The 18478-nt window shown below is 36.3% G+C and overlaps 1 protein-coding gene and 1 pseudogene across 1 annotated transcript in view; both read right to left on the bottom strand.

Annotated features, from left to right (window-relative positions):
- Positions 1–18478, bottom strand: part of ME1 (malic enzyme 1) — a 174817-nt gene that overhangs the window by 41705 nt on the left and 114634 nt on the right. Inside the window, exon 7 of the mRNA XM_019729541.3 lies at positions 1660–1769. Coding sequence (XP_019585100.1) covers positions 1660–1769 — 110 coding nt within the window. The remainder of the gene's footprint in view (positions 1–1659; positions 1770–18478) is intronic.
- Positions 1815–5316, bottom strand: LOC109446348 (elongation factor 1-alpha 1 pseudogene; annotated as a pseudogene).

Genomic DNA, 18478 nt, shown 5'->3' with positions numbered 1-18478 from the left:
ACCACGCAGAGAATATATAAGAAAGGGAAGCAAAAGGAAGTGTGGAAAGATTTCTTAGGAAAATATCTATTCTTTAGGAGAGATGATAGTAACTTACGTTAGGGTAATGGAGAGAAATTGATGAAAGAGGCAGATTGCAGTAGACAATCAGGAGGATTTAGTGATAAACTGTGTTTGGTAGGGACAGATGCAGAACAGAAAGATATCAGGAATTCACTGAGAAGGAGAAGACTGGAAGGAGATCAGGTTTGGTGAGGAAATAAAAGAGTCTGATTTTAGGGAGGTTGCGTGTGAGACAACTTTGAGATATCCGAGAGTAGATTTTAAATAACCACATGGGTATATGGACTGGAATTCAAAGACATCTGGGCTAGAAATATAAATCTGCTAATGGAATGTTCTGCCTTGGAATGTATGCCTATGAAGACATAATAAAACAAAGGGCCTGGGACTTAGTATTGAAGTGTTCTGTCATTCAATAGCTAATCAGAAAAGGATGAACCTAAAAAAAAAAGTGAACATCCAAAGACATAGGAAGAAAGTCAGCAAAGTGCTGTGACAAGAAGTCAATAGAAGAGAGCATTTCAGGAAGGAGGGTGAGGTCAACAATGTTAATGCTGCTGAGAATTCAAGTAAGATCAACACTGAAAAATGACCCCTGGAATTAGTGAAATGGAAGGCATCTGTGATCTTCTTTCAGGCTGCTGAAACTCGTTATGATCTTCTTCCTTAGGATCTTTGCCTGTGCTTTTTCCCTCTACCTGCCCGTAATGTTACAAGACGAGTAAGACTTTCATAGCAAGGTCTTAGATATGGGGGTGGGGTGCTCGGGTGGGTGTGAATCTAGAGAGTGTTGAAAAAGATAGGCTTAAAGAGAAAAACAACTACAACAACGACAACAACAGGTAATGGAGACAAAAGCAGGAGCCAAGCATCTATAATCAAAGACAAAGAATAAAAAGCAGTACTATATATATATATATATATATATATAAAGGCAGCTTTTGTTGGGGTGAGGCTTAGAAATCATGGCTGATTGAGATGAAGGCTGAAGAGAAAAGTACATACACTCTTGTGTTTAAACAATGAACAATTTATTTTCATACATTTCATTCTTTGGTTAGCCATGATCACTGGGGATTTTATTAGATTTCAAAGAGTTCATTCTCTAACTCATGAATTATATGAGACCGTAGAGTCACAGAGTATTTTTCTCAAGTATATGAAAGTAAATTAGAAAAATCATCAAGCATAATTCTTGGCATTTAATAGATTTCTAGTATATACATATCGAATTTAAATCATTATAAAATTATGAACTAATTTCAGGACATACCCTTATTTTTTAAATTTTTATTAAAGTATAGTTGGCATACAATATTATATTAGTTTCAGGTGTACAACAGTGATTCCACGTTCCATACCTTATGATATAATCACCACTATAAATCTAGCAACCATCTGTCACCATAGAAATTATTATTATTGACTATATTCCCTGTGCTGAGCCTTACATTCACATGACTTATTTATTTCATAACTGGGAGTTTATACCTCTTATTCCCATTCACCTTTTTAACCCATCCTCCCACCTCCTCCCCTCTGGCATCCATCAGGACATGTTCTTAATCCATATGCAGTGAAAATTTATTACATTACCTTGAATATCATCATTGAATGTGCAATACTGGTTTTGATACTTGTTTAGGAGACGAAATGCATTTATGTTGGCAAAATCTTCAAACTGAATAAGGCAATTCATTCCATACCTATGAGACAAAATATTCCCATTAGAAGTTAAGAAAATAACATTTAAAAATAAACCTTTAAAAATAACCTATAGAAAAGGCAAAACATTATTTTCTTTTAAGGGTCCTATCTTTCTACTTAGTATAAGTATGTAATACAATGTTCAGGAAATATTTGCTGCATGCTTACTGCAGAAAAAGCATTGTGTTGGCACTATGAAATTATACAAAGATGACAAAAATATGGTCCCTATCACTGAGGAATTTAAAATTTAGTAGAAACTAAAATATTTTGCAATAACTGAAAACTGCATGAAAAGTAGTGTTTAAGTGGTATGCACAGGAATTACAGATGATGAGAGGACAGAGAACACTTCTGGCTGGGGTCACAGACCAGGTAACAAATGAACTGAGGTTTAATGAATAGTAATGACTTCAAAAGTTGAGATGTAGGGTTTTACAAGCTGGGTAAATAGCAGAAGCAAATAGTTGAGGTGAAAGTAGGGAAAGAAAAGTTGTTCAAAAAATGGTAAGCCCTTCTTGGCTATAATGTGGTGATACATGTAAGGATATAGTAAAAGATAAGGTCAGAATTTTATGTTGGAAACCCTAAAATTCTAGCCTAGGATTCTGGTTTTTATTCTCTATCCATGGCCAAATACTGAGAGGCTTTAAAGCATACAGGATGGATTTTTATTTCTGCAATTAACTTACTTGTCTGACCATTTATTCATAAGATGATCCATCCACCTATCCTTCCAAGGCAAAGAAAATTAAAGTTATTGGTAACTCAACCATCTGAGCGTTGCCAGAGAAAGCCATAAAGCCACGAACATCCTTACTACCACAGATTTATGGTCTCCAACCTCAGCAAGACTCCCGCTGCCACCCTCTTTGTGATTCCTTTTACTTGTCTTTGGTCAGCTTCCACTTCCATTACACCCCATGGCAATTCCTAATCTTCCCAAATCCTTTGAAATCTTGACCTCTTCACTTGTCTCCTACTTCCTGGAACAGTGAGGGCATAATTCATGATCTCCCTCAGATATTCTCCCCACCTCCCCATCGCTGTTTTAGCTCTGTTCTCCAGGCATCAGGGGACAAGGTAACTTACAGCGGGTGCTCACATTCTCACCCCTTCATCCTCAGTGCGCTCACTCTCTTATTTTATAACTCCTTATTCTGGACAAGTTTCTTCCTCTGATCTGATCATTGAGTTTGAATCTCTCATTAAAGGGAAAAAGTTTTCTCCTGATCCCATGTTTTCCTACCTTTTCATTTAATGTGTTTGAAATAGTAGTTTATAGTTTACCTTTTATTTACTTCTCAATCCCCCACGGTTGACCTTTTGCCCTCATGACTCTACTAGAATTGCTGTTCTAAAGTTAAAATATTTTCTGACTAAAAACCCAGTGAACACTCTTTGTATCCTTAATTTACTAGAGCTCTTTGCTGCATAGCCACTGATTCTGTTTATCTTTTCCCTTGAAACTCTATTTCCTAGAATTCTGTGATATCATCCTTTTCGGTTTCTTCTCTTGATCATTTCTTATTTTTCCCTTGTGGAATCCTTGGCATTTAAACACTGATTATTTCCCATGACTTTATCCGTGTGCATGTGTGTGTGTCTGTGTGTGTGTGTGTGTGTGTGTGTGTGTATCCTGATAGACTCTCAATCATGTTCATGGTTTTAATCATCAACTATACAGACTGACCCCAAATAAGTATTTCTAGTCTACTGTGAATTCCGGACTTGTATATCCTTGGCCAGCTGGATAATTTTATTTGAATGTACCTCAAACTGTAAAGTCCAAAATTAAACTCATTATATTCCCAGAGTACCTATAAGAGCTCAACAAACGTTTGTTGGATTGATGTAATTTATAGATATTTTCTCATGTAATCTGAAGGTATAATTTTTTGTTTTGTTTTGTTTTACTTTGTTTTAATGGGTCTCAAAATTCTGTGACAGATTTTTGGTCAAGTTGTTTCCATTAAAAAGTACTGATTTTAAAAACTAAGAACTTAAAAACTGCCACACAAAAAAACCAATGGTCCACAAAACATTCTCCTTTCCCTCTGAAGGTTTCACGATGCATTGAAATCATTAACCAGTCTTTTACTATTACACTTAAATGGCCAATTGTGACAAACAGTTCTGAGACCATTCTTCCACCACTGATTAAGACTGGGGTGGCAGGTGTTGGGGATAATATTCATTTAGCCTCTGAGCTTTCTGGGCAGGCTTGGTGACCTTGCCAGCTCCAGCTGCTTTCTTGTCCAACTGTCGGTTTCATGTCACAAACAGCAAAACGGCCAAGAGGAGAGTAGTCAGAGAAGCTCTCAACACACAGGGGCTTGCCAGGAACCATGTCAACGATGGCAGCATCACCAGATTTCAAAAACTTGGGTCCATCTTCCATTTTTTTCACCAAACGACAATCAATCTTCTCCTTCAGCTCAACAAATTTGCAAGTACTGTGAGCTGTGTGACAATCACACACAGGTGCATATCCGGCACTGATTTGGCCTGGATGGTTCAGGAGAATCACCTGAGCAGTGAAGCCAGCTACCTCCATTGATGGGTCACTTTTGCTGTTACCAGTCACAATGCCACGACGAACATCTTTGACAGACACATTCTTGACATTGAAGCCCACATTGTCCCCAGGAAGAGCTTCACTCAAAGCTTCATGGTGCATTTCGACAGACTTTACTTCAGTTGTAACATTGACTGGAGCAAAGGTGACCACCATGCTGAGTTTGAGAACACCAGTCTCCATTCGGCCCATAGGGACAGTACCAATACCACCAATTTTGTAGACATCCTGGAGGGGCAGACGCAAAGGCTTGTCAGTTGGACGAGTTGGTGGCAGGATGCAATCCAGAGCTTCAAGCAGTGTGGTTCCACTGACACTGACATCTTTATGGGTGACTTTCCATCCCTTGAACTAAAGCATGTTAGCACTTGGCTCCAACATGTTGTCACCATTCCAACCAGAAATTGGCACAAATGTGACTGTGTCAGGGTTGTAGCCAATTTTCTTAATGTACGTGCTGACTTCCTTAACGATGTCCTCGTATCTCTTCTGGCTGTAAGGCAGCTCAGTGGAATCCATTTTGTTAACACCAACAATTAGTTGTTTCACACCCAGTGTGTAAGCCAGAAGGGCATGCTCATGGGTCTGCCCATTCTTGGAGAGACCTGCTTCAAATTCACCAACACCAGCAGCAACAATCAGGACAGCACAGGTAGCCTGAGATATACCTGTCATCATGTTTTTTATAAAGTCTCTGTGTCCTGGGGCATCAATGATGGTCACGTAGTACTTGCTGTTCTCGAATTTCCACAGGGAGATATCAATGGTGATCCCACGCTCGCGTTCAGCTTTCAGTTTACCCAAGACCCAGGCATACTTGAAGGAGCCTTTTCCCAATCTCAGCAGCCTCCTTCTCAAATTTTTCGATGGTTCTTTTGTCGATCCCACCACATTTGTAGATCAGATGACCAGCCGGAATCTACATGTCCAATGACAACGATGTTGATGTGTGTTTTTTCTTTTCCGATTTTGGGTTAGAATCAGCTGTGGTTTTCACTACACCTGTGTTCTGGCGGCAAACCCGTTGTGGAAGAAAAAAAGGAAGGTACAATTTTATAGATGAGGAAAGCCTTGGACAACTGATAAATCGGGAAGAGGAGATTATAGAATTTCACTTTTTAGCAAGAAAGAAAATCAAGTTCCTTTCATACTAATTTTTAAAGAGTAGGCACTAAGTAGGTTACAGAAGCTTTTAACATCAATAGTTTTTGTTAATGAAAGTAAAAAGGTTAGCCTACTCAAAACAAGAGTAGAAAAAAGCACCTCATTTAGTAATGTAGGACTCTAACACATTTTTCTCTTTTGTTGAATTCTCAAATACAAATGGGAATTCCCAAATGTAAATTATGTTTATTCTTATAATTTTTCTTCATGTTTAACTGCCTTTTCTTTAAAAATATTTATTTTCACAGTTATCTAAGAAAACAAATTCCTATGGAACTATTATTTTTTTCCATCAGCATTTAAATTTTTTTCCTTATACGTTCCTCTTTTCTTTCTTTCTCTCAAAGTCTTTTTGGAAATATTAATCATTTGCTCACAAGATTTTTTACAATAATCTATTACGTCTTCAAAAGAAATAATATTTTACAGGTGGCCAACAGGTACATGAAAAGATGTTTAACATCACTAATTATTAGCGATGCAAATCAAAACCACAATGAGATATCACTTCACACCTGTTGGAATAGCTATTATCAAAAAGATAAGAAATAACAAGTGTTGGAAAAAACAGAACACTTGTGCACTATTATCTGTTGGTGGGATTGTAAATTCGTGCAGCTACTAAGTAAAACAGTATGGTGATGCCTCAAAAAATAAAGAATAGAACTATCATATGATTCATTTATTCCACTTCTGGGTATTTACCCGAAGAATACAAAAGCACTAATTCGAAAAGACACATACACCCCTATGTTCCTTGAAGCATTATTTACAATAACCAAAATATGGAAGCAACCTAGATGTCCATTGATGGATGAATGGAAAAAGAAGCTATATATACACAATGGAATATTACTCAGTCATAAAAAAGAATGAAATCTTGTCATTGGCGACAACTTGTATACACCTTGAGGATATAATTCGAAGTGAAATAAGTCAGAAGGAGAAAGACAAATACCGTATGATTTAACTCATATGTGGAATCTAAAAAAAAAAAAAAAATGAACAAACAAAATAAAAGCAAATTCATAGATACAGAAAACAAATTGGTGGTTACCACAGGAGAAAGTGGTTGGGGAGCAGGTGAAAGGGGGGAAGTGTATCAATTGTATGGTAATGGATGGTCACTAGACTTTTGGGGTGATCACTTTGTTGTGTATACAGATGTCAAATTATAATGTTGTACACCCGAAACTTACATAATTTAAAAAAATAATAATATACTTATGGTCAGAAAAAAATATGTTAGTCAAAATAAAAAGAATTAGAAAATTCTCATATCAGCAAAAAATAGCTAATAAAATATGAATTAATAGGAAGAAATTAATGGTCTAAAGATCTTGAATTTTAAATCACTCTCCTCTCTGTCCCTAGTCCTGTCTTCCATTTCTTCCATCGTCTCCTTCTACAGCACATAATCTGCTCTTCATTCTGGCCCTTCCTTTCCTCCTAATTCATTCCGTCTTGCTTCACTTCTGGATGCCAAAGCCAATTATTTCAGCAGTGCACTGGCTATCTCCCTAGACTCCCCTGCCCCTGGCTCTCCTTCACTCTGAATAACACCCCCACTCCACTTAGATAGCACATAAGCTCATGCTGTCGAGACTCAGCCAGGACCTTAATCAAGTCCTGCAATATTTGTTTTCATTGGTTACTTGTCCACAACATGCTCCCAAAGCAGCTTTTACAAACTTTTTGTTTTATTTTCCTTGTCCCACAAGTACTCAATCTCTTACCAGTCACTACCACACTAAGATTAATGCTGTCCAGAAAGAATGATCTTAACTTTCATATGTCTCCTCCACATTTAAAAATCTTTGCACTTTCACTCCCCCGCCACACACACACACACACACACACACACACACTTCTGAGAAGTTTCTTGCTTCCTGTTCCTAATCTCTCTACGGACCTTACAGCTTCAACTTTACCTGTCTACACTAACAGCGTCAATTTCTCCTTCTCTGCTGGTCCCTCCCTTTTTGTCTCTAAGGATGCTCACTGATTTTAAAACCACATTCCTTGACCATGACAAAGTCAAAACTATTATTACTTGTCTTTCTCCCCCTACCCAGTTGCCAAACCTCTCAGAAGACAGAGCAGTAAACCTTCCCTCATTTCTCATTTCTTGTCAACATTATGCCTATTATTCAAAGACCATCTCAAATCACCACATCCTGATACCACAATGCAGTTGAGGTCTCTCTCTTCTGAGCCAAGAAAATATTTTTTAAGTAAGTTATTATTTTCCGTTGTGGTTATTAATATATTATATTTGTCCTTGATGGACTTTCTTTTTTAATAACCATAAATTTCATAGGTAAAAACTGGTATCTGAACTTTTGTATTTTTTTGATTACTAGTGAATCTTAGCATATTTTTCTATGTTTATTGATCATTTGTAATTCTTTCTGGAAGATTATATGTTCTTTGGTTAATATTTCTACGCTCATAGTCCTCTTCTTTATTATTTCATAAGAGCTCTTTATAAATTAAGAATATTAACTTTATGTTATGTGTTATGTATGTAGCAGGTTTCCCCTGTCTAGTACACTCTGCCATTAATCAAATATAGTGTTCCTGTTTGTTTTTACAAAAGGAACTTTAAATCTTTATGTAGTCAGATCTTTCCATCTTTTTATTTACAGTTTCTACCCTTGATAGTATGCTTATTACAGTCTTAAGCACATATATTTTAACTATTAAAATTTTCTTCTAATGCTATCATGGATTTAGAAAATAAACTCTATATTTGGTATTATTATTATTATTATTTTAAAGATTTATTAGGGAAGGGGAACAGGACTTTATTGGGGAACAGTGTGTGTACTTCTAGGCCTTTTTTCCAAGTCAAGCTGTTGTCCTTTCAATCTTAGTTGTGGAGGGTGCCGTTCAGCTTCAAGTTGTCATTTCAGTCTTAGTTGTGGAGGGCGCAGCTCAGCTCCAGGTCCAGTTGCCGTTGCTAGTTGCCGTTGCTAGTTGCCAGGGGCGCAGCCCACCATCCCTTGCGGGAGTCCAACCTTGTGGTTGAGAGGACACGCTCCAACCAACTGAGCCATCTGGGAGCTCAGTGGCAGCTCAGCTCATTGTGCTGTGTTCCATCTTAGCCGCAGGGGGCGGAGCCCACCATCCCTTGCGGGACTTGATGAATTGAACTGGCAACCTTGTGGTTGAGCCCACTGGCCCATGTGAGAATCGAACTGGCAGCCTTCGGAGTTAGGAGCTTGGAGCTCTAACTGCCTGAGCCACTGGGCCGGCCCCGGTATTATTTTTTTAATGTTTGGATGTAGATTGTTTTTAAAGATAGATCAAAATTTCTCTGTGCTATATAATTCACCCAAATACGCCAGCGCCATTCATTTAATAGTCCATCATTTCCACCTCATCACCTGTAATCAAAAACTATATTTGATGTAATCAGGTTGGTTTTTGTGCTTTTCTCTTTTATTCTACTAATTCTGCTAATGACAACAAATATTTGTTTACTTGTGTGTGTCTGTGTGTGTGTGTGTGTACTCACTTATTCTCCACAACCACACAATGAGGCAGGTAGTGTTATTATTCTCATCTTACAGATGAGGAAACAGGCACAGCATGTCGATACTGCTCGATAATGATAGTCTCATAGTAATGATTTGTCTACTTATCTTTCTATCCAGAAAAAAAAATGCCTCCCTGTTTTAATTACTATAGTATTTTAAAAACTTCAGTATTTAGGAAGGTTATTTACCTCTCATTCTTCTATTTAAGTATTTGCTTGGCTGTGACAGAATTTAAAACCATAGGCTCTAGAATCAGAGCTCCTGGGATGAAATCCTGTCCTCCTCATTTATTTATAATGTTAACCATTCTGTGTCGCTGTTTCTCCATTAAGAGAAGTGAGAATAATAACGGCATATTATAATATGTGTGTTACCAGGATTAAATGAAGTGATAAATGGAAGTGCTCAGTGTGCAAAGACTGGCTTCTGAACACTCTATTATAACTAGATATTTTTATTATTATTTAATAGCAACAATATAGGCCATAGACAGTGAAATAATATCTTTAAAGGACTAAGAACAGTATATCTAGCAAAGCTAGTCTTCAAGAGCAAGGTTTAAACAAAGATATCTTTACACAAATAAAAACCTAAAGACTTCTATTAAAGCAACTTCTAAAGGGTATATTTCAGGAAGAAAGAAAATACCCCAGAAAGAAAGTCTGTGATATATTTAAAATAGTAAATATAAGTAAAAAATAGTAATTTTTATCCACATAAAATAGCAACAAAGGATAAGACTACTTCTGGCATGACAGAGTGAGGAGGCCGGCAAATGAGTTTCTCAAACAGCAACAACAGAATAGGACAAATCGTTCAAACCCATCATTTCAGTGCTCTGGAAACCAACTAAAGGCAAAAGAGGCAAAAATGTTTAAGTAAATGGGGAGTGAGGTCAATTTCTGAAAGGAACGAAAAAATGTTATGCTCCTTATATACATGATGCCATTCTAGAAAACTCCTCAGTCAGCTTTATTAAAAATTACGAAAATGTTATTAAGAATGGGGAAAGGCATTTCCATGGTTATAAATTATTGCTTTTAAAAAACAACCTTAGCAGAGAAACAAACTTTGTGGTAGCAACTGATTTCTCCAAACACAAATATCAGTCACTAATCATCCGGCGCTTGTAATGGCTCCTTCCCCTCATCTCTGGTTTCCTCGCCGGCCTTTAGAAAGCAATGGCTGCCTGCGTTTAGACAATGCCCTCCTATGGTTTGCTCCCGATGTGTCATGTACCAGCGGTCTTGCAGCATCAGATGATCTGTCATTACGCTCAGAAGAAGCAGGACCTTGTGGTTTCAGTATATGAGGAGGAATCAGAGCCTTCTCAGTTCTATTCCTGGATCCACTACTTATTTGGTCCTGTGGTTTGGGGCTTGTTATAATTTCTCTGTGGTTAAAACGAAACCCCCTCAATATGGTTTGCCTTCGGTGTTTAGGACACAGTGTGGTCAGGCGATAAATTTATACTGTTTTCTAAGTGAAATCAGGATATAGGCATAGGTAGTAAGATGGTGCACAAGATACCTTGTCATTTACAAAAGTTTATTTTAGAATTATTCCCTGGAGAATATAGCATATCAGTTTTAATTTCAAGAGTTTTCTCTACCTGGTAGTTAACTCGGATTTGACTCCTAAAGATTTAGAGACAGGCATTCTGAATGTATTTTGTGATACAATCATGTTGCATCATATAATAAAAGAAAGCCATGTAAGGGATATTTTGTTCCACATCGAACCAGTCTTGTCACTATGAAATTATAAGTAGTGGCACACAAGGAAGTTGGCCAATTCAATTCAACGTAACTATGAAAAGAACCTACTATTTTATGATCAAAATATCACATAAAATAGTGGGTGTAAATGGTCTTAAAAGTTAACAGAAATACGACCCATAAAATTAACTTGAAAGAACTGCAGAGAATTTACTCCTGTGGTATTGTTAAATCAGACAAAAATCTTATTACAGTGACTAATCACTACATTTAGCATATGCCACTTTATAGGGATTATCTCATTTAATTATCTCAATAACCCAATGTATTGTTGAGGCATGTATTGTTATTATCCATTTTATGTATAAAGAAACTGGAGCTCAGAGAGATTAAGGGCCATGGTTGAGTTGATACTGCTAATAAATGGTAGGTTCTGAGTTGAACTGCAGAGCCATGGTTTTAACTGCTATACGAGTATATACTGGCTCTCACAGAGTACCAACGTCCTGATCAAGTCAATAAAGTGAACAGCATATTTAAAAATAAAAGGATTACAGTGATAAAATAAAGGAGTTGTGATTTTTATCATAAAACCAGCAAGACAGCATTTGTATGCATTCTATATTATAGGTATTTTTATTATAGAAAGTATATAGGCAGATATTGGTGAAAACATTAGCCTTTCTTGGGTTACAAACTATCAAGAATTCATTCTAACCAGGTCAATGAAGAACATTTTGATATCCCCCAAGAGATAAAGCAAAATATTTTTTCAGGATTTATTACATACATGGCACTATGCAGCATTCAAGATTCAGAATACTATTCTGCCATAAGAAAAGATGAAATCGTGCCATTTGTGACAACCTGGATGTATCTGGAGATTATTATGCTAAGTAAAATAAGTCAGACAGAAAAAAATCGAGAACCATATGATTTCACTGATATGTGGTATATATAATAAAACTGAAAACAACAAAATAAAAGACAAACAAATGAAGAAACAAAAACTCATAGACACAGACAATAGTTTAGTGGTTAAGAGGGGGAGGGAGGTGGTAGATGAGAGTAAAGGGGATCCAATATATGGTGATGGAAGGAGAACTGACTCTGGGTGGTGAACACACAATGTGATATATAGAATTGTACACCTGAGATTTATGTAACTTTACTAACAATTGTCATCCCAATAAACTTTAATTTAAAAAAAATATTCAGAGCACTTTAGCTCTGATAGGTACCTCGGGGATAATTTACTCCAAACTACTCATTTTTAATAATGTAACTAAAGTCTGAGGGTGCTCTAAGAATTGAGCAGCAAATAAGAAACATGGATTGTGCCCCTAAAATGCTTACAGTTTTATTGAGAAGACAAAGGATACAAGCAAAAAAAATTTAAAGGTTCAAATTAAGAGCAAAATCAGTGGTACACAAAGAGATAACTATAGGGTTTAGGGAAGACAACATGAATTAAGTGAGGCTTAAGTTGAGCCCTTGGGTATGATTTAAATGAGGAAAAGAGTGAGGTAGAGGATAAAGTCACAGAGGTCTCAAAGTTTGTGCTGGAGGACACGGGACATTAGTTTGTGGAACTTCAGGAGATCAAATACTAGTTGCTGAGTTTCATATTATGAATAGTTTTAAATGCTAGGATAAGTCATTTGAAATTGACTTAAGTTCTCTCTGCCAAGAACTATTCAATTTTCATTCTTCTTTGTAGGTAAGCCATGAATAGGTGAGTATGTGTTCATTCTTTAATTCATTGTAATATTTAAAAATTACTCCTTGCCTCCAAAATCAGCGAAATCTTTTCCATTATGATTTTAATTTAATATGTTAGTTTAATAGTAAATATAAACTAACTCATAGACACAGACAATAGTTTAGTGGTTAAACTAAAGTTTAGTGGTTAAAAATTCTGAACGGTTTTCCTTATAAAACTTGTTATCCAAACTTTCCTTATTTCTATCACTAGCACCACAAATGTCAAAACAATGTAATCATTTTCTCTTTAGCTTTGCAACTTACATTACAGTGGTCAAATTCTGTTATACCTTCTTTTGATACAATTAATATGAAAGGCATTCATATTAATTGTTATGCTTTCTATTCCAAGTGCCTCAGTTCAAGCTCAGGCTCCTTGGACCAGATGATTGCAAAAGTACTACAAACTCCTGATTAGTCTCCTTGCTTTTGTTCTCTTTCACACTGATATTAGTTTTGACACTAAAAAAAACATTGTGTCATGCTATTTTAAAGCAGGTCTTATGTAATGAGATCTCATCTAAACTTATCCCTTGCTAGTCTCAGAAACTGTATTCTTCCTTTCTTCCCTTATTTATTAATTTATCAAATGATATACTTGTACTGAGCCTAGAGGTCAGGAATTGTTCTAGGTGCTGTTGACACATTCTTGCCCTCACAGAACATATAGACTTCTGGAGGATACAGTAAATAGGAGATTATGACGCAGTATGACAGGTACTTTAATAGAGGAGATTCAGGATCCCAAAGTACACAGGAGGGGCACCTATCCAGCATTAAGGGGATTAGGAAAGGCTTTCCAGAGGAAGCTAAAGCCTGAAGGATGAGTCCAAGTTTGCCAAGCTAAGAGGAAGGGGACGAATTTGTGAGGCAGAGGGAACATGCTCAAAGGCCCAGAGTTAAATAATTCAACAGCATATTCCAGGAACTAAAACAAATTAGATACGACTGAATCGCATGGCTTGAGGAGAAAGAGACAAGAATTAAGACTAGAGAGGGAAACAGCCAGATTATGCAGGGCCTCTGATCTGTGTACAGGCCTTTGTACCTGAGCCTAAGAAACATCAAACAGGAGTGTGACAGGATCGATTTGCATTTTACACTAACTCTATGTGGTTAAGAATAGGTTAAAGAGAGGCAGGGCTAGATGCAGGGAGTTTACATCCTAGGCTGCTGCAAAACGCCAGACCTGCATCTGGAAACAAGAATAGAGACAGGGAGAAGTAGCTAGTTTTGAAGAAATATTTAGGAAACAGAATCGACAATATCAAGTGAGGAGAAGTAGATGATGAGGAAGAAGGAATCAAGGATGCATTCCTAGTTTCTAGCTTGGCAACATGGTAGAGGACGCAGTATATCAGAAAACATGAAACCTCAGGAGAAGCAGGTTTGGTAAGGGAGATCACGAATGCAGCTTTGGATATGCTGTTTCTGAACCACTTTAGAGATATTCAAGCAAAGGACGTTGTCGTGAGAAATGAAGATGCATGACTTTAGTATTTCAGAGTTTGAGCAGCTACAGGTGAAAATAAGGCCCATGATATAGCCATGAGCAGGTATCTAAAGGCCATTAAAAATGAAGATCTTATGAACAAGAAAGACCAACGTACAAGAAAGGTCATCCAAATGGAAATTAGTGTAGGTTGAGAGCAAGACTGTGAAAATGGGCAAGAATCAGAAGAAAGTAGTTAAGACATTGGGAGAAGATAGAGATATGATAAACCTAACTAACATAAACATCAAAGTGGAGTATTTTTTAGGGAGGGGTTTACATAAGGATAGAATACTAATAGTCGGAGAGGGACAGAGGGGAGAAAATACTGATATCTCACAACCCTAAAAAATTGTGTGGGCCAATAAGAATGATTATTTGAAAGCACTGTAGGAAAAGCAGAGGGCTTTAATGTGAGCTGGGCTTCAGTAAAGCAAGGTGGCAAAGGGAACATCCAGTTAGCATGTAAGGGAATCTTTCATTAAGGAGTGGTTTTCCAAAGGCATAGTGGAAAGGTTTGAGAGGGGAGAATGTTGGGAGTTTGGTTTCGGGGAGATGAGACAAACCATGAATTACGAAAAAGCATGAAGTATGTGAAAGAGCATGTGGAAATAGACAAATGACATGTCACTTTTACATTTCAATAGGAGACCAAAAATAACAATAATGTGAAGCAAGATTTTCTAAGAATTATGTCCAGAGGCCACCTCATGGGTTGCAAAGTTGGAGTGTAAGGCGATGTGCAAATGGGAGAAGGTTGCATCTCGGTCTCTATGAGTTGAGGGCAGCATGGGTACGGGCTGAAATCCTCAGGGCAGCTTTGGCTCGAAAGAACTGAACTGTGCTTCCACATGCCATTGCATTATGATCTGCGCCATTTCTCATGCCCTAAACGCCTAAACGATACAGAAACTGAGAAAACGCTTTTATAAACTACAGCAGAAAACTTACCATAGAGAATTAGAGGTCTCTTCAAATGCATGTTTCAGTAAATACCTTATCCCCAACCTCAATCATGTCATTTACTTCTGTAGTTTGAATCACTAATCTGTCTGTGTCTCCTTCTCAATTTAGTCTAGATCAAACTGTTTATTTCTAAAAGCCAACAACTTCCACAAAACACTAGGGATGGAGTTCAGAGCAGCAAAGAGAATTGTATGTTATTTTGCAGCAGATTATCAGAGTCATAAAATTTTTGAGCTAGAAAGGTCCTTGGAGACCATTTGGCAACAAGTAATGCCCAGGAGGGTTAAATAACACCCAAGACTACAGGAGCAGACACACTAGTGAGTAATGTCACCTAACAGAAACGCGAAAAAGGCCAAGTACAATGGCCACTTATGAGGCCAGCAGACATTTTTTTTTTTTTTTTATGTAGGAAAACACTCGTATCTTCTATCTGACTTCAGACTATAAAAATACAGAATACTTTCAGAGAAATATGTCAGAATTCATATAATCAGATGAATATGAATGTTATCTTCCAGTCTATATATTTATTCAAAGATGCTGCAAGTACTCAATTACTTTCAAAGTGAGTTTAAAATCAGTTTCATTGCTTTATAGTTCTATCTAGTAGGTGATTTACCACCCTCTCTTTGAACTAGCATTAATGGATTAAAAAAAATATGTATCTTGTGAACAAGAACTAGATAAAAATACTACTGACTTGGATCAATGTTCTTATTCTGGCTATTCTCATAGACCAATATGAGGATGAAAGGATTTGTCTTAAAATGCCATCATGGTAATATTTAAAAGAATTGCTATGCATTCTAAATAGTCGTCAAAGAGGAATTGCAAAAGTACTGTGAACATTAGCAATAACCCAAGGTATTACCTGGAAAGAGATAACACTCACTGGATTCTAACTTGGTTTTAAAAAGAATCATAGTGAAATATCAGAATCAAAGTAAAAATGAAAACAGGACTGTGTATGTATAACTACTTAAAATAAAAGCTTTAAAAGATGATATCCATTCTCGTGCCACTGAATAACAGAAATCTACGCATATTATTTGAGAAGACTCTGAGAACTGTACATTTAGAAATAGCTGAAGGCACAAATCCAATGTAAATTACAAATTTGGCCTCTCTGGCACAATCATCTGGACCATTAGTCTGAACACTAACCATCGTCCGTAACTAGAACCCACGTACTAATAATGTGTCCTGAAGTCTAATCTGTTTATAATTTCATATTAATATTATTTCTTATGGAAATATTATTGCCTAACACTAATAAAAATGCCAAAATATCATGTTCCCTTCTTTATTAATAAGCTCTTTTCTTCCCACCTGCTGGTGGCCTCATGAACTAAGCCATCATATATTCCAGTGGTATGAGAGTGTTTTAAGCCCAAACTGCTTTGTTTCTATTGGCACCTATATGGGTACATTTACTTGCATGTCAATGCCTTTTTCTCCCCCTTGAAATAGCTCAATAATTAGTTGAAGTGATTTAATCCAACATACTAAAATCAGAATTCTTTGCAGAGTTCCTACATAAACCTGAACAATTTTTAGGGGCAAAAATACGATGTATTCTAAAACTTGTTTTGACTTTCTTTTGCATTAAACTATTTTTAAATGTTTCTGATTTTTTAAATTAATAAGTACAATCATATTTCAGCCTAAATTTTCAGCCTAAATGTAACTCTGTCTCTGCCAAACTGACATATTTCCAAAATTTGATTAACAAAGTTGTATTTGTGGTGGAATAATGATTTTCAGGAGTTTACAGAGTTTACTACTACAGGGGTATATGGAACTATAAAATCTATCATTTGTAAACTATAATTTTATTCTGGTGTCACTGAGAAACATAAGCCAAGACAAGTAGTTTCTGTGCCTAGATCAATACTCACTGAAAAGAACACCTAAAATAAATAATCTGATACCCTTAGAATCTAACTACCTGGATTTGAGTTCTGCCTCTTCACTTACAAATTGAGTCTTTCTGCTCAAATTCTGTATTTTCACTATCCTTCTGAGAGCTCCTTTTGCAATTCTAAATCAATGAAAAGAATTGGAAAAATATACTCAACAGAGGTCAGATTAACAACTCAGTCCACCCATTACTCTATAAAATATTCAGGCATTGAAAAAGTCTGACTGTCACCAATCTGATGAGGAAGGTATACATGAGATGTATTAACTTTGCATTGTCCAGATAAGAACATTTTGGTCCACCTGTTTTTCATAACTATGAAAGAAACATCAATAACCTCTAAAAACAGATAATTACAGTTCAGTTTGTAACAATATTAGAATTGAATTCTCACTTCTGAGCAATAGTAGACTGATAAAATAAGGACAAGAGAAACACTGAATTAATTTCTCATATAGTTTTTCTTTTTACATAACTATTTTACATAAATATTGTGTATGTGTGATACACTGCAAACTTGGTAATCCATCAGAGAATAACTGGGGAACTGGAACACAGATCCATGACAATTTTCTAATAAGTCCATAATTTCAACATAAATTAATCTTTTCTAATAAGCCCATAGTCTCAACATTCTCCTCACTCAAACAGCCTACTTAACCAATTCAAATGTACATTGTTCTGTTTTGCTTTTCATACTCCATTAGGTTTTATATTGAATAATGAAATTGCCAAACAGTCAAAGTTCCTCAGAAAAGAGAAAAATGAAGTGACTGGAAAATCTAAGTATTAAATAATAAACAACAAAGTCTCTAATGTCACCTAGATAAACAATAAGGTACTGTGATAGTTTTATGTCAGGCTAATAAGACTCTTTCTATGCTTTGCTTTCTTTAAAATCAACTTTAATCACATGATTTACATATAAAAAGCACCCATTTTAGGGATACACTTTGATTAGTTTCGATAAATGTATACCTGTGCAAGCACTGCTGTAAATACGATACTGGACATTCACAACACTCCAAAAAGCTCTCCTGTAACCCATGCGACTCAATCCCCAGCACTGGCCCAAGACAACCATCGATCTACCTTCTGTCACTAGAGATTACATTTGTCTTTTCTAGATTTTTCATACAAATGGAATAATATAAATGAAATTATTTTGTATTTGGCTTCTATTGCTCGGCATGATTTTAAGATCCATTCCTGTTGCATAAATTGTTAGTTCCCTTTTATTGCTGAATAGTATTCCGTTATATGGCTCTACAACAATTTGGGTATATTATGACAAATGGGCATTTGGATCAATGCACATTTGGGTTGATTCCAGTGTGAGGATATTACAAATAAAGCTGCTATGAATATTTGTAAGTTTTCCTTTCTCTTTTGAAAATACCAAGGAATGGAACTGCTTGGTAGTATAGTAGATATTTTATAAAGAATATAATTGCCAACCAGTTTTCCAAAGTGGTTCTGCCATTTTACATTCCCACCAGCAACGTATGAGTTCTAGTTGCTCCAAATGCTCACCACCATGTGCTATCATCAATCATTTCA

This window comes from Rhinolophus sinicus, chromosome 2 (assembly GCF_057876585.1).
Source record: "Rhinolophus sinicus isolate RSI-liver-muscle chromosome 2, RSI-T2T, whole genome shotgun sequence".
Taxonomy (NCBI): Eukaryota; Metazoa; Chordata; class Mammalia; order Chiroptera; family Rhinolophidae; genus Rhinolophus; species Rhinolophus sinicus.
This window is presented reverse-complemented; position numbering and strand designations above follow the sequence as displayed.